Genomic DNA, 12,632 nt, shown 5'->3' with positions numbered 1-12,632 from the left:
GGATACGCTGGAAGCTCTGGAGGATGGAGGATATATACGCACCATGCTGCCCCACCACCACCACCACCTCCACCACCACCGGCACCAGTCGCTGCCCCAGCCCCATCCGGCGGCGGAGGATACTCTGAACAAGCAAGTGGTGGTTCTTCTTATCCACAACGCTTCAGATTCTCGCGCTTCTTCAACAAGGCATAATTTAACATATGTGACCCATCCCATCCATCATTATTATGTTATGTTGTGATCGACGAGAAGCTCTCTAGAAAAGTGCATCTCGAGAGAGTGAGAGAACCAAGTGTCCTAGTTTTTTTTTCTCGAATCTTTTTTATTTTTTCCCATCTCCTGTGTCCTGTATATAAATGTTTCTGAACCTGTGTACGTCGTGTTCTAACGCATCGCACGAAATGAAATACAAGTAAAAGATACAAGTAGAACGTTCTGGAATCTTCTGGAAGTTACCCATATCAATATCAACGAAGTAATGGTAAGTTGTTTGTGTAGTTCACTGATAACCCGTATTCAGTTACTAATGCAAATGTTCTCTACTGGATCTATATGGACAGTACCATACTAGTGGTTTAGCTTAGAATCAAGCTAATTTGACCCTGTTAGAAATAACCGAGTGCCGCTAATACTTAGGTTAGGAGCGCGCCAAACCCCTCGGCTTCTCTCTAACGCTTCTATGATTCCAGAGCTCTGGAGGGTCATCTTACGGAGGAGCCTCATCCTCCTCAGGCGGAACTTCATACTCTAGCGGAGGAGATACAGCATCGGCATCTAGCTACTCATCTGGAGGAGAATCATCTTCCTCTTCAAGCAGTGGAGGATATTCTGGAGCATCAACTGGAGGAGAATCATCATCTGGAGGCTACTCGAGCCAAGGATCCACAGGAGGAGAATCGTCTTCCTCTGGAGGATACTCTAGCGGAAGTTCAACTGGAGGAGAATCATCTTTGTCTGGAGGATACTCCAGCGGAGGATCGGAATCCGTATCAACTGGAGGAGAATCATCATCTTCTGGAGGTTACTCAGGAGGATCTGAATCTACTGGAAGCGAATCCACCTCATCAGGGGGATACTCTGGAGGGAGTGATTCATCGGCGACCTCCTCCTCTTCCTCTTCTGGTGGCTATTCTGGAGGAGGAGATGCTGGAACTTCAACCGGAGGAGAATCATCGTCTTCAGGAGGATATTCTGGATCTTCATCTTCATCTAGCGGAGGAGAATCGTCGTCAGCTGGAGGCTACTCTGGATCATCCTCATCATCCGAATCCATCCCAGAGCCAGCACCAGAGGCTGCCGCACCAGCTCCAGAAGCCGCTCCAGCAGCATCATACGGAGGAAGTGAATCATCCGCACCAGCAGAGTCTGCACCAGTCGAGTCTGCACCAGCAGCCTCATCCTACGGATCATCTGAATCAGCCGCACCAGCCGCACCATCCGGTGGAGACTATTCATCATCCGGAAGCTCGGAATCCGCAGCACCTGCCGCCCCAGAGCCAGCTCCATCTGCTGGAGGCTATTCTGGAGGAGGAAGTGACGCTGGAGCAACTTCTGGAGGAGGCAGCAACTACTCAGGAGGTGGAGATGCATCGGCGGCTGCCCCAGCTCCAGCACCAGCACAAACCTACTCGGGAGGAGGTGATGCTGCAGTCGCTGTACCAGCAGCACAACAAGGTGGATACAGTGGAGCTGGTGGAGCACCAAACGGAGCCAACTATGATGAAGCTCAAGAGGATGTAGAGGAGTATGAGGGAGGATCAGCTGGATTCAGAAACAGAAGATTCTCAAAAGGAGGAGCCGCTGATGACACACCAATCTGTAACTCGGTTAGACTCAGGAAGTTGATCAGACAGGTACGGTATAGTTTTATTTGATTATTTATATCCCGATATTTTCAGTCCATCACCGAAGATCCAGAATCCTCAATGCAACGGCTTGCTCAACGTGTGAAGTCTCGTCTTGTCAGTGGAGAATTCTACGTGGCATGCGGTGAGCAAGGGCTCTCGCCAATCGAAGGAGAACACAGAGAGCACTGCTTCATCAAGACCAGCACTTTCGCTTGTTATGTCCTCAGAAAAGCTTAAATTATGACAGACAACTTCAACTATTTATTATTAACTGTTTATTAATATTTTCGTTTGTAATTGAATTCGTGAAAATGAGAAAAGTTCTCAAGACTCAAGAATAAATTATTGAAACTTTAAAGTTGTAAATTGTACTGTTCAAAATGTTATAATGGAATAGAAAAATAATACACAATTAGCCAAAAGTTTGAAATACCTTCCCTCCTCTTAAACGGCTCTCCAACTTTGATCCAAGTTTTCTCTATTACTGTGAAAAATATCGAAAAGTGAGCAACTGACAACGTGTTACCGTAATCCTAAAGTATTTTACTAGTTGATCACTATTTGATAGCTCGTACTAGAATATAGATAAATTTGGTCAAAGTGGACAATGGGGACCCTTCTTTTTCAGGTCTTACGGTAGTTTCTGGTCCAAAAGATTTGTTTTGCTCTCACTTAGAATTCTATTATATTAGACATGTTTTATTCATAGATTATTTAGCTTCAGCATAATTATGGATAGTTTTATTTTTATTTTATTGTAATGTGTTTAATGAAACATGGCTTGGGAATACGGATATCAAGAAAACAATTTTTTGAAATATTGAAAAACAAAAGCTACAATAAATCTTCTGGTTATTGTTCATGTATTTAGGATCCTGTTTTTTCGAATCTTGCTACAAAATTCGGAATTCGAAAATCAGAATTTTGAATTTTCTAGTCAGTTTGCAGTTTTTTAAATACTTATCATACTATTCGATATAACCAAAACGTTTTTTAAAATTTAGTTTAGTTTTGAAAATTAACCCTTTTGGTGAGCTTGTGAGCATTCCAAAGCAAAATGTGAAGTCATGAGTACTATCCCGGACTTTTTTTTTGAGAGTCTTTGGAATTAATTTACCCTGAACACTCTAATAAAACCTCTTACGTTTAACTTTGAGCTAATCTATCTCGGTCCCAGTGAAAGGTATCAAAAAACTGTCAACTAGTAAATTGCTTACCATAATATGGCCAATATTTAATTAGTTGACTGATTTTTGATATTTCTCATAGGAACCGAGATGATTGAGCTCAAAGTGTCGTCAAAGTGATAAGATGGGTTTCTATTTACTAGGTGACGGAGCTATCTACCGATTAGCAGTTTCTGATTTCATATTCGTTATCAACGCGTTCTCAGCTTCCCAATAATATGGATCATGTGCCATGACTCTGACCCATATGCACCATTCTCTAGTTGAAGCAAATACGGTATTTTCGCAAAATTCAAATTTCCTGTGAGTTTCGTCAATTTGCATTCTCTTTAGCATTTTTCTTTTACAATCTTTTTTTAATTGCTCTTCCTCCCCTCCATTCATTCTTCTACTTTATGATCATTTGGTCTTCTTCTCTCTAATTCCTTTTTCCATCCATTAAAAAAGTCCAAATCAACTGAAGTTCCCCTAGACAGTTGTTGACGTGCCAATCTTTCGTTTTCCCTCAAAAGTGTCCCAATTATTTTTGAATCGAAAAATAAAAGTGTCCTCACGACCGCACGTACTCTCCGCCGTAGGCCTACAAAATTCACTTTTCTCGCTGTCTGCGTCTCCTCACTCTCGTCTCGTTTCAAATGTTCTCCGAGAGTACTGAAGACTGTGACGTTGCGAGAGACGAGAGACAATAGGAAAGTGAGAGACGCAGAGTGTTCAAACTATATTTGTCATCATTTAAGTGATGATATAGGTGAAAAATGACACGTTTTGTGATTTTTGTGGTCCTAGAAGACCGATGTTCTTTTGTCTAGGAAATGTAGACAAACTTCGTGATTTTTCCGATTTTTTCTGTTTTCGGTAAAAACATAGTTTGTGAACTTTTTAATGAGATAATTTCGCAACCTCCGGAAACTTCCAAAATCAAATTAATCGTCAATTTTTCTTTATAATGTTGAGCTTTTTTTCATTTTTTTAGAAGAATTCACAATTTTAAAATTTTTAGAACCTCCAACTCAAACTGCGAAAATTGAAAAATGTTAACCTTTGTTCAAAAAACCAAATAAATTTCCACTTGAAAAAGCTGCAACTTTCTGAAAATTTTTTGGCTTTTTGCTCATTTGATCTGTTTCCAGAAATAGATTTATTTTCCCAAGTCACCGAAATTTTCCACATGACTAAATTTTCCCGCCATCAAACCACAAGTTTCTGTCAAAAACACCTTCTTGTTATTTTTCCTATAATCTTGGAGAGATTATATATACTCCATATTTTCCTATTCTCTCTCTATCTTTTTTCTCAATAATCTTGTCCCAATTATTTCTTTCTTTTTGCAAAACCCAGTAAACATGTTTTTTTTATTCACCCAACACAGAAATCTAAGCCACCGCCCAACCCAAAATAAGAGATTTCTCTAGTTTCTCTCTCAAGCAAAACGTAGTTGATCGGTGTGGAGAGTAACATAATGACCTGTGATTCTCTGATCTTATCATTGCATCTTTTTCCCAATTCTCTCTCCCTCGTTTTTCAATTTCCAACCGCCTGGCAAACACGTGTGGAAATAGACGTTTCGAAAATCACGTTCACACCCGATTTACACTATTTTTACACCTTGTTTTCGTCTTTTTATAATGACATTAGAGCACGATCTCTTGATTTTTTAATCGGCATTGGAGAAACAAAAGGAGAAGAAAAATACACAATCTGAAAATCGTCTAGAATTTCAGGTTTTTGGATTTAAAAAGTTCACGAATCTTGGAACATCAAAATTTACACGAGTCGTTCAAATTCAGTAATAACCGGTTGTCGTCATAAAATATATAAAAAACGGTCAACCGACGAAACGCTTCTGATATTATGATAAACAATTTATCAGTCAACAACTTTTTTATACCTTTGACAGCAACCGAGAAAAATAGGCTCAAAATTTAAAGTTACGGAACCCTTCTCTCTTTTAGATTTATTCAAATTTAAAAATTGCAAATCCTGGTAATATTCAGGATTTTTCGAATTTCTAAAAGTTATTTCAAAAAATAGCCTCAAATTATGCAAGGCTCAAGTTTTGGTCGTCTATTGCTGAAAACTTCTAGAATGTTCTGGAATTTCTTGATTTCCCACACAAGCTGAAAATTCTCAGTTTGTCATTTCTGATATTTTTCTAGAAATGACATAGAATTTTCAGTTTTGGCGGGAATTCAAAAATATTTCAAAGAACTTAAAGTTTCCAAACATGCACGATTTTTGAGAGTTATATTCGGAATTTGAAAAAAAAACTATAAAATTTCGAAACTCAAATTTTAATTTTAAACAAAAGAATGCAACTTTTGCATATTTAAAGTTAGATCCTGTTTCCTATATTTGTTTTTTTTTCCTAAAATTGCGAAATTTCTTAATTTCACAAAACCTCAAAACGTAAATATTTGGGACCTTCATTTTTCAGTTCCTTAATTTACTTCTCATTTTCCCGATTTTCAACCCCGAGAAATATAGATAACCTCAAAATTTGTTTTCCAGAATCTATCAAAAATGTCTGATCTTCGAATAATCACAGCGGAAGAAGTTGCTCAACATAGTGACGAGGATTCTTGTTGGATAATTCTCCATGGAAAAGTCTATGATGTCACTAAATTCCTCGAAGAACATCCAGGAGGTGCCGAAGTGATCACTCAGTTGGCTGGACTCGATTCAACAACCGAATTCGATGATGTTGGCCACTCGAAGGATGCAATGGAAATGGCAAAGGAGTATCTCATCGGACAGCTACCAGAATCTGAGATTCCAGAAGTTCAACCAGCGGCAGCTCCAGCTCCAGTTACAATCAAAAAGGGTCCATCTGCATTTTCCCAGTTTTTGAGCTCTCCCGCATTTGCAAATATTGCGATTCCAACGACGATGGGAATCGGAATCTATGTGATTTATAAATGTGTGACTAGATCCCAATTGGTTACTGTCAATTGATTTTTTTTCTGTTTCTCTGCTCAATGTTTGCCAGTAATAAAAATAATTCAGGTTTATAAAATTTTTTTTGTTAAAGTGAGAAAAAAGTTCAGAAGGAAGTTAATAAGGTGTCGTGACAATTTATCATTTTCGGAAATTCGGAGAAAATAATTTTAAAATAAATACCCAACAGTCACGGAAGTTGTTAGTTTGAATGAGGATAAATCAGAATCTGAGAATCTTAGAATTCGAAGTTCAGAGATTCAAAAATTCAAAAATTCAGATTCTGAGATTCTGAAAATCTGAAAGTCTTGTAATTTCAGAATCTGAGATTCTGAAATTATAAGATTCTGAGATTCTGAGAATTCGAGATTCCGAAAATTTGAGATTTTGTTGAACATTTGAAAAGTTCAAAAAATTCAGACCCACAACATTTATTTTGACCTACTTGTTCCATGCCGAACCGCTAAAATTTGGGGTCAATTCAGTTTTGATGATTTCGATTACCTTTTTTTTCAATTTCTTACGAATTTTAAAAATATTTTCTTGTTAAAAACAGGAAGTTCCAGAAGTTTCAGTTTACTTAGAAATCCTTGACTCCAATTTTTCCTTTTTTTTCTTCTTGTTATCAGTTTTAAATTCAAAAGTTCAATAGAATTTTCAAAAATAGACATCATCACCGATAAAAAGTGTTTTTTGTGCATCTACAATCTCTGCGTCTCTCACTATCTCGCTCCCTTCTAATTTCCTTTTTTGCCCCTCCAAAACCACTCGAAAAAAACAATTTTCCCGTTATTTGGTTGCATTTTCGGGTTGTTTACTCCAAGTTTATTTGACCTTCAAACCCTCCCAAAACCATCATCCCTTCTAATACTATTTCTGTTCCAAAACTAGACACTGTTAGATATGAAGAGAGCCCAGACAAACCAAAAGATCGGAAAGAAAAAGGAGGCGGAGCTTGGTGGAGTGGGCGGAGTCTAAGAGGTAGTCAAAAGTCGACGCGGTTTCGGCAGAAGACCTCATACTACACTCTTATTCAGAGAAGAGGAAGAAATGTTTTTTTTTTCCGAAAGCTCTTTTTTTTTCTTAGGCTTCTTTAATGCTGTGAATATTCCAGAACAATGTCGATGACTCGCCAAGAAATCCAAGACCTTTGTGTCAAGTCTCTCGAGGAGAAAATGGTTGGAACCACCGATAAGGGCATTGCCAATGGAAACGGCTTCTATCAATACTTTTTCACCAACTTCCCAGATCTTCGTGTCTATTTTAAAGGAGCCGAAAAGTTTACCGCTGAGGATGTGAAGAAGAGTGAAAGGTTGGTTGTGTAAAGCCACTTTGAGCTCAAATATCTCGATTTCTATAAGAGATGTCAAAAAGTTGTCAACTGATGAAGTATTTGTAATAATATTATCAATGTTTCATCAGTTGACAAAATTTTTATATCTCTTGTAACAACCAAGATAATTGAGGTCAACGAGTAATTATATGATGGCATTCTATTAGAGGGTTTACAGAGTTGAAACTTGACAAATAGGTCTCTAAAAGTTTAGATTCATTTTTTGAAAAGTAGAGCTTCATTTTTTTCTCTAACACCTTTTTTGCAACTACCGTAGTTTTTGAGATATGCGCCTTTATACACAGGGTTTTTTTTCCGGAACCTTAAAAAAATAATTTTGAATTCGCGCATTTTTCGCTTAACTACGCCTGTTGAAAATGAGACACATAGGTATCCTATCTTTAAAGGCACTCATCTCGAAAGCTACAGTAGACAAGAAAAAAACATTTTCGAGACAAAAAGGAAGCTCGTTTTTTGTTTAGCCTATTTGAGAAGTTTCAGAACTATTAGTCTGCTCTATCCTACTTTTGTAGTGCTCTAAAGTTAGCATCAACTTAAAACAATTAATTTTTGAAATGAAAGTAGGAATTTTGCATTGTGAAAAAATGAAACATGTGAACAAAATCGGAAATTTCAAATCTCCGCTAACCCTTCTTCACTTCCAGATTCGACAAACAAGGACAACGAATTCTCCTCGCTTGCCATCTGATCGCCAACGTCTTCACCAACGAAGAAGTCTTCAAAGCGTACGTGCGTGAAACCATCAACCGTCATCGTATCTACAAAATGGACCCAGCTCTCTGGATGGCATTCTTCACCGTATTCACTGGATATCTCGAGTCGACTGGATCATTGAATGACCAACAAAAAGCCGCATGGATGGCACTTGGAAAGGAATTCAATGCCGAATGTCAAGTGCATCTCAAGAACTCGAATCTTCCATACGTTCACTAGATTTCTTGAAAAGGCTGTGCCTGCAACTTTTTGCCCCATTGTTCTCGTATTGCTTTTTTGAAATAAGAATGAGCTTTTATTTTGTTTTACTTATATTATTATGATCCCTTTTTGTACAAAATAAAACATTAATGGATGATTCTGAAAAACCTTTAAGATCAGAAAATAAAAAAGGATTATCGTAACTTTGAACCAACATATCTCGGTTCCTGTCAAAGGTATAAAAAAGTTGTCAACTGATAAAATGTTCATAAGAATGCCACAAACATTTTATCAATTTAAACATTTTTGATATCTCGCATAGAAGGCAAAAAAATTTGCTCAAACTTCATAGTATGAGGGTTCTTCTATTACGGGTCTATTCTCGAAACATCAGAAAAATACTGTAAAACATATTAAAAGAGATATTTTCTCAAAAGAACTCCTCTAATAGAAGAGCCCCTCAAAAATCGTGTCGTGTGATTGATAGGAAAAAACATGTCCAGAAAAATCCAAATTTAGAAAAATGGTTATTTGCCACTGGGGTTCAAGGCAACGGGTCAGTAATGGCGCCCCAGCGAACGTGAGATTTTATAAAAAAAATCCGCTGCTGAATTATTCGGCTGAAGATCAAACTTTTAAACGTTGGGTGAAAAAATCACGCTTTGCAACTTTTTGATTAAAAACAAATTGGTGAAATCCACGTCAAAATCCACGAAAAATTATTAAAGGTGGGGGGACATGAGAAAAATAATGTTGTCGAAATTACGTTTAAATATGCTCCTCGATGAGTTTAACTTGTCGAGGCGAGTGTTGAAGGTGCGGCGCCGCTACCGACTGAGCTACGCGTGCAAAGTGAAAGCCGCTGCCCGATTGCATACATAAAGGCGAGGGCGACATCTGTACGCAGAGTGACATTAACCGTTGTATTAGGTTGGCGGGAAAGTCTTTGTCACTTTTTCAATAGTTTATTTCTCAAAGAAAAAATAACCGAATAATTAATTATATTGTCCATCATTATCAACAACATGTCTCCAACGTTCCCTCAATTTATGGATTCCATTGCGGTAGAATCCAGCCGGGCGTGAGGCAAAGTATTGTTTGAGTGCCGCTTCGACCGCTCCACGGGAATTGAAGCTTCTTCCTTCGAAGGCACGTGTCATATCGCCAAATAACCAATAGTCGGAAGGAGCAAGATCAGGAGAATACGGGGGGTGAGGGAGAACATTCCATCCATATCCCATCAGCTCCTGCTTCACTTGTTTCGAAACATGTGGGCGAGCGTTATCATGTTGACAGTACACTTTCTTGTCTTTCAGGGCCGAACGGTCGACTGCTTTCTTGAGGTTTCGTAGTTGAGTAGTGTAGAGGTCTCCAGTTATTGTTTTGCCCTCGGGCAGAAGTTCCCAGTAGATGGGGCCGTCCACTCCCCACCACACAGAGAGCATAACTTTTTTCGGATGAAGGTCGGGTTTGGGGACATCCTGTGGGCTCTCTCCTTCTCCAACCCACTGGGATTTCCTGTGGTGATTATCGTAGAAGACCCACTTCTCATCTCCGGTTATTAGCCGGTCCAGCCATCGATCGCCCGCGTGGAGAGTGAGAAGAGTAATCGAATCGTCGACTCGGCGGTCAAGGTTGGCTTGAGTCAGGTGATGAGGTATGAATCGACCAAAAAGTTTTCTCATTCCAAGAGACTTCAAACCTTCAAGGACTGTGCTATGGTGAACTCCGAATGTGACAGCTAGTTCACGGCTAGATTGAAATGGATCCGATTGCAATGCGTGCTTCAGCTTGTCCAAATCCAACTCACGGGGTCTCCCAGAGCGATCCTTTTCATCGAGCGAGAAGTCATCTTTTTCGAAACGATGGAACCAATTGCGAATAGTATTGTAGTGAGGGGCATGTGTGTTGTACACATTCTTCAAGAAAGTTTCCGAATCCTTCATCGTGGTGTGAGATAGGAAGAGGTAAATCAAAACATGTCTGATGTGAATAGCAGTGGGAACAAACATATCGTTTCAATTACAGATGAGGAGCAGGGAAGGAGATGGGGACTTGTTTATATGGAAGGTTCTTATCACCTTGTTATTCACTAGAGTCGATATCATACACAGCCTCCATATACGAGAACAGTGATTAAACAAACAGAGTGACAAAGACTTTCCCGCCAACCTAATACACCGTTACGGTAGAATGCATACTCTGGCCCCAAAAATCCCCCGTAAAATCTCCTGTCCCCCCACCTTTAAATCTCTTCTGGTCTAAAAGTTATTTGGGGCGTTTTTCGACCCAAGTGTATTTGGCCAAAACAGGGTTACCATTTGGGCGGGTGAATCGCCCCCCCCCCCCCAAATGGAAACCCTAGGCCAAAAACTTTGTGGTATCAGTAGATTTTCATTAGTTCTGAACTAGAATACATCGAATTTTTCAATAAGATATCTTAGCAAAAAAGCCTGATAATAATTTTACATTTATTTACATTTTTGTCAATTGAAACAGTTTTTTTTTTCAATAAAGCAAAATTCAAGACATATTAATATAATCCTGATAATCAATTTTCCGGAACATTTCATCAAAAATTCGTCGTCTCTGCGTTCTTCCGACAGAAGACAATCGAACTTCTGCATCCATCCCACGTATCACATTATAAGTTTCAACGAATTCCTCAATTCTCAACGATGGATTTGCAAGAAGGCGTTCCAGTGAACAAGAATCATCGTATTCCTTCTCCAAATCTTCTAATTGTTTGTAGTATGGTTTTAAAACCTCCGGCAATTTCTCCATTCTCTTTTTCTCCGGAAATCGTTCATTCCAAACCAAGAAATATAACTCTCCTCTTGCAATCACAATAGTTGCCAAATCTCCATTCTCCTTATCAATATCGAATCCATTTGAACAATCCAATCGTGTCGGAACATTCTCATAACTATACAAATACATCATCTCTCGTTGTTTTCTATCCCATTTTTTAGTTTTTAAACTCTCGAAACTCAAAATCCGCGGCTGATCGCTCCATCCCAATCGAACCCATTCAATTTTGGAGTCGGGAGATTCCAACCAATGTTTGGCAAATGCTTCGACATGTTTTAAAGAGAAGTAATGTTTTTGTAAAAGTACAAAACGGCATTCCATTTGGAGAAGATGTGCTGATGTCCAGGAATAAGCATTCGAGAGATGCAAGTCTTCCACTTTCAATGCCTGAAATTGGAAACATTTAACATTAAAATACGGATGAAATTAAAATATTTTCTATGAATTTATTTTCCGGTAGCTAATTTCAGCATACTGTAGCTAATTTCACCATGGTCCTTCATAACTTTTGATAATTTTTTTTCTCAAATGTTGACAAAAGCTAAGAAAGTAGCTCACCTCCAAAATCATATATTCATCATCTATATCCGGTTTAACCACTAATTTCCTTCGAATCGTAATTTCCTCAAATATCTGTTTCATGAGCTCTTTCATAATTACCCCTCCACAAATTCGAAGACTTTCCAATTGTTGACAATGTTCATATCCAAAAACAGTTGCAATATTTTTGTTGTAAGATGTTGAGAATTCCAAATCAACTGGTCCCGGGAACAAATTGACAAGATGTTTGGAGACTTCAGCCATTCCACGAACATTATCCGGATAGCAAACGTAAAATGTATTCATTGGGCCCGGTTCAGAGTAACTTTTTTGACTGAAAAATGGTGGATAATAAACTACGATACGAACTCTAACGGAATTCCCTTTCAACTTGGAGCCAAATTATTTCCGTTTCTGTGAGAGATATAGAACATAGATAACTAACAAAAAACATATTACAAAATCAAAAGTACTTTACCAGTTGGCCACTTTTTGATATCTCTCACAAGAACAGAGATAATTTGGCTTTTTGATAATCTCACTGCGAACTCACACATAATAAAGAAAGACTTTTCCCACTTTTCTCTGGTCTTTCATTTGGTCCCTTGACTGAGTTCTTCCAAAATCAAACCACAACAATTTTCTCTCATTTAGAAATTTGACTTCTATTAAAGATGCGCTCGCTTTGAATAGGATTTTATGACTAGATGCAAGAGTTCTCGTGTCCTTGACCATTTGAGTCATTTTCTTGGAGCAGAGGGAGAGGTCGAATCTGAAATAATAAAAATTTAAAGTTTTTGACTTTTAAAGACATTTAGTTAAAGGGGGACTCCGACCAAAAATTTTTATTGCATTAAAATGTGTTAAAAGTTATCTATTTTCCGAATATTATTGCGAAAAAATTCAAAGAAAAACCGAAATCCCCGAAAAACGGCGTTGAAAAGGAAGAAAATTCAAAAAAATGTGCCGCCGGGTGACGAGGATTTTCAGTGAGAAACCTAGGCCACGGCACCTGACAGCTTTTTTTTCAAGTCGCCGACA

At 38.4% G+C, this 12,632-nt stretch overlaps 4 protein-coding genes across 4 annotated transcripts in view; 3 read left to right on the top strand and 1 right to left on the bottom strand.

Moving 5' to 3' along the window:
• The window catches only part of Cbr-grl-25, a gene marked incomplete at both ends in the record, with an annotated part of 3,654 nt that extends 1,567 nt beyond the window's left edge, over positions 1 to 2,087 (top strand). The window contains 3 exons of the mRNA XM_002642409.1: positions 417 to 484; positions 693 to 1,856; positions 1,902 to 2,087. Coding sequence (XP_002642455.1) covers positions 417 to 484; positions 693 to 1,856; positions 1,902 to 2,087 — 1,418 coding nt within the window. The remainder of the gene's footprint in view (positions 1 to 416; positions 485 to 692; positions 1,857 to 1,901) is intronic.
• Positions 2,088 to 5,557: 3,470 nt separating this feature from the next.
• CBG06866 lies at positions 5,558 to 5,989 on the top strand (the record flags this gene model as incomplete). The annotated part of the gene is made up of 1 exon (XM_002642410.1): positions 5,558 to 5,989. One exon carries the CDS (start codon positions 5,558 to 5,560, stop codon positions 5,987 to 5,989), a length of 432 nt encoding a protein of 143 aa, XP_002642456.1.
• A 1,100-nt stretch (positions 5,990 to 7,089) lies between these two features.
• On the top strand, positions 7,090 to 8,258 carry Cbr-glb-1 (the record flags this gene model as incomplete). The annotated part of the gene is made up of 2 exons (XM_002642411.1): positions 7,090 to 7,283; positions 7,970 to 8,258. 2 exons carry the CDS (start codon positions 7,090 to 7,092, stop codon positions 8,256 to 8,258), a joined length of 483 nt encoding a protein of 160 aa, XP_002642457.1.
• Positions 8,259 to 10,763: 2,505 nt separating this feature from the next.
• The window catches only part of CBG06869, a gene marked incomplete at both ends in the record, with an annotated part of 2,866 nt that continues 997 nt past the window's right edge, over positions 10,764 to 12,632 (bottom strand). Inside the window, 3 exons of the mRNA XM_045244340.1 lie at positions 10,764 to 11,438; positions 11,610 to 11,925; positions 12,145 to 12,363. Of these exons, the coding sequence (XP_045093329.1) occupies positions 10,764 to 11,438; positions 11,610 to 11,925; positions 12,145 to 12,363 (1,210 nt within the window). The remainder of the gene's footprint in view (positions 11,439 to 11,609; positions 11,926 to 12,144; positions 12,364 to 12,632) is intronic.

This window comes from Caenorhabditis briggsae (genome assembly GCF_000004555.2).
Source record: "Caenorhabditis briggsae complete genome, chrIII, whole genome shotgun sequence".
Lineage (NCBI taxonomy): Eukaryota > Metazoa > Nematoda > Chromadorea > Rhabditida > Rhabditidae > Caenorhabditis > Caenorhabditis briggsae.
This window is presented reverse-complemented; position numbering and strand designations above follow the sequence as displayed.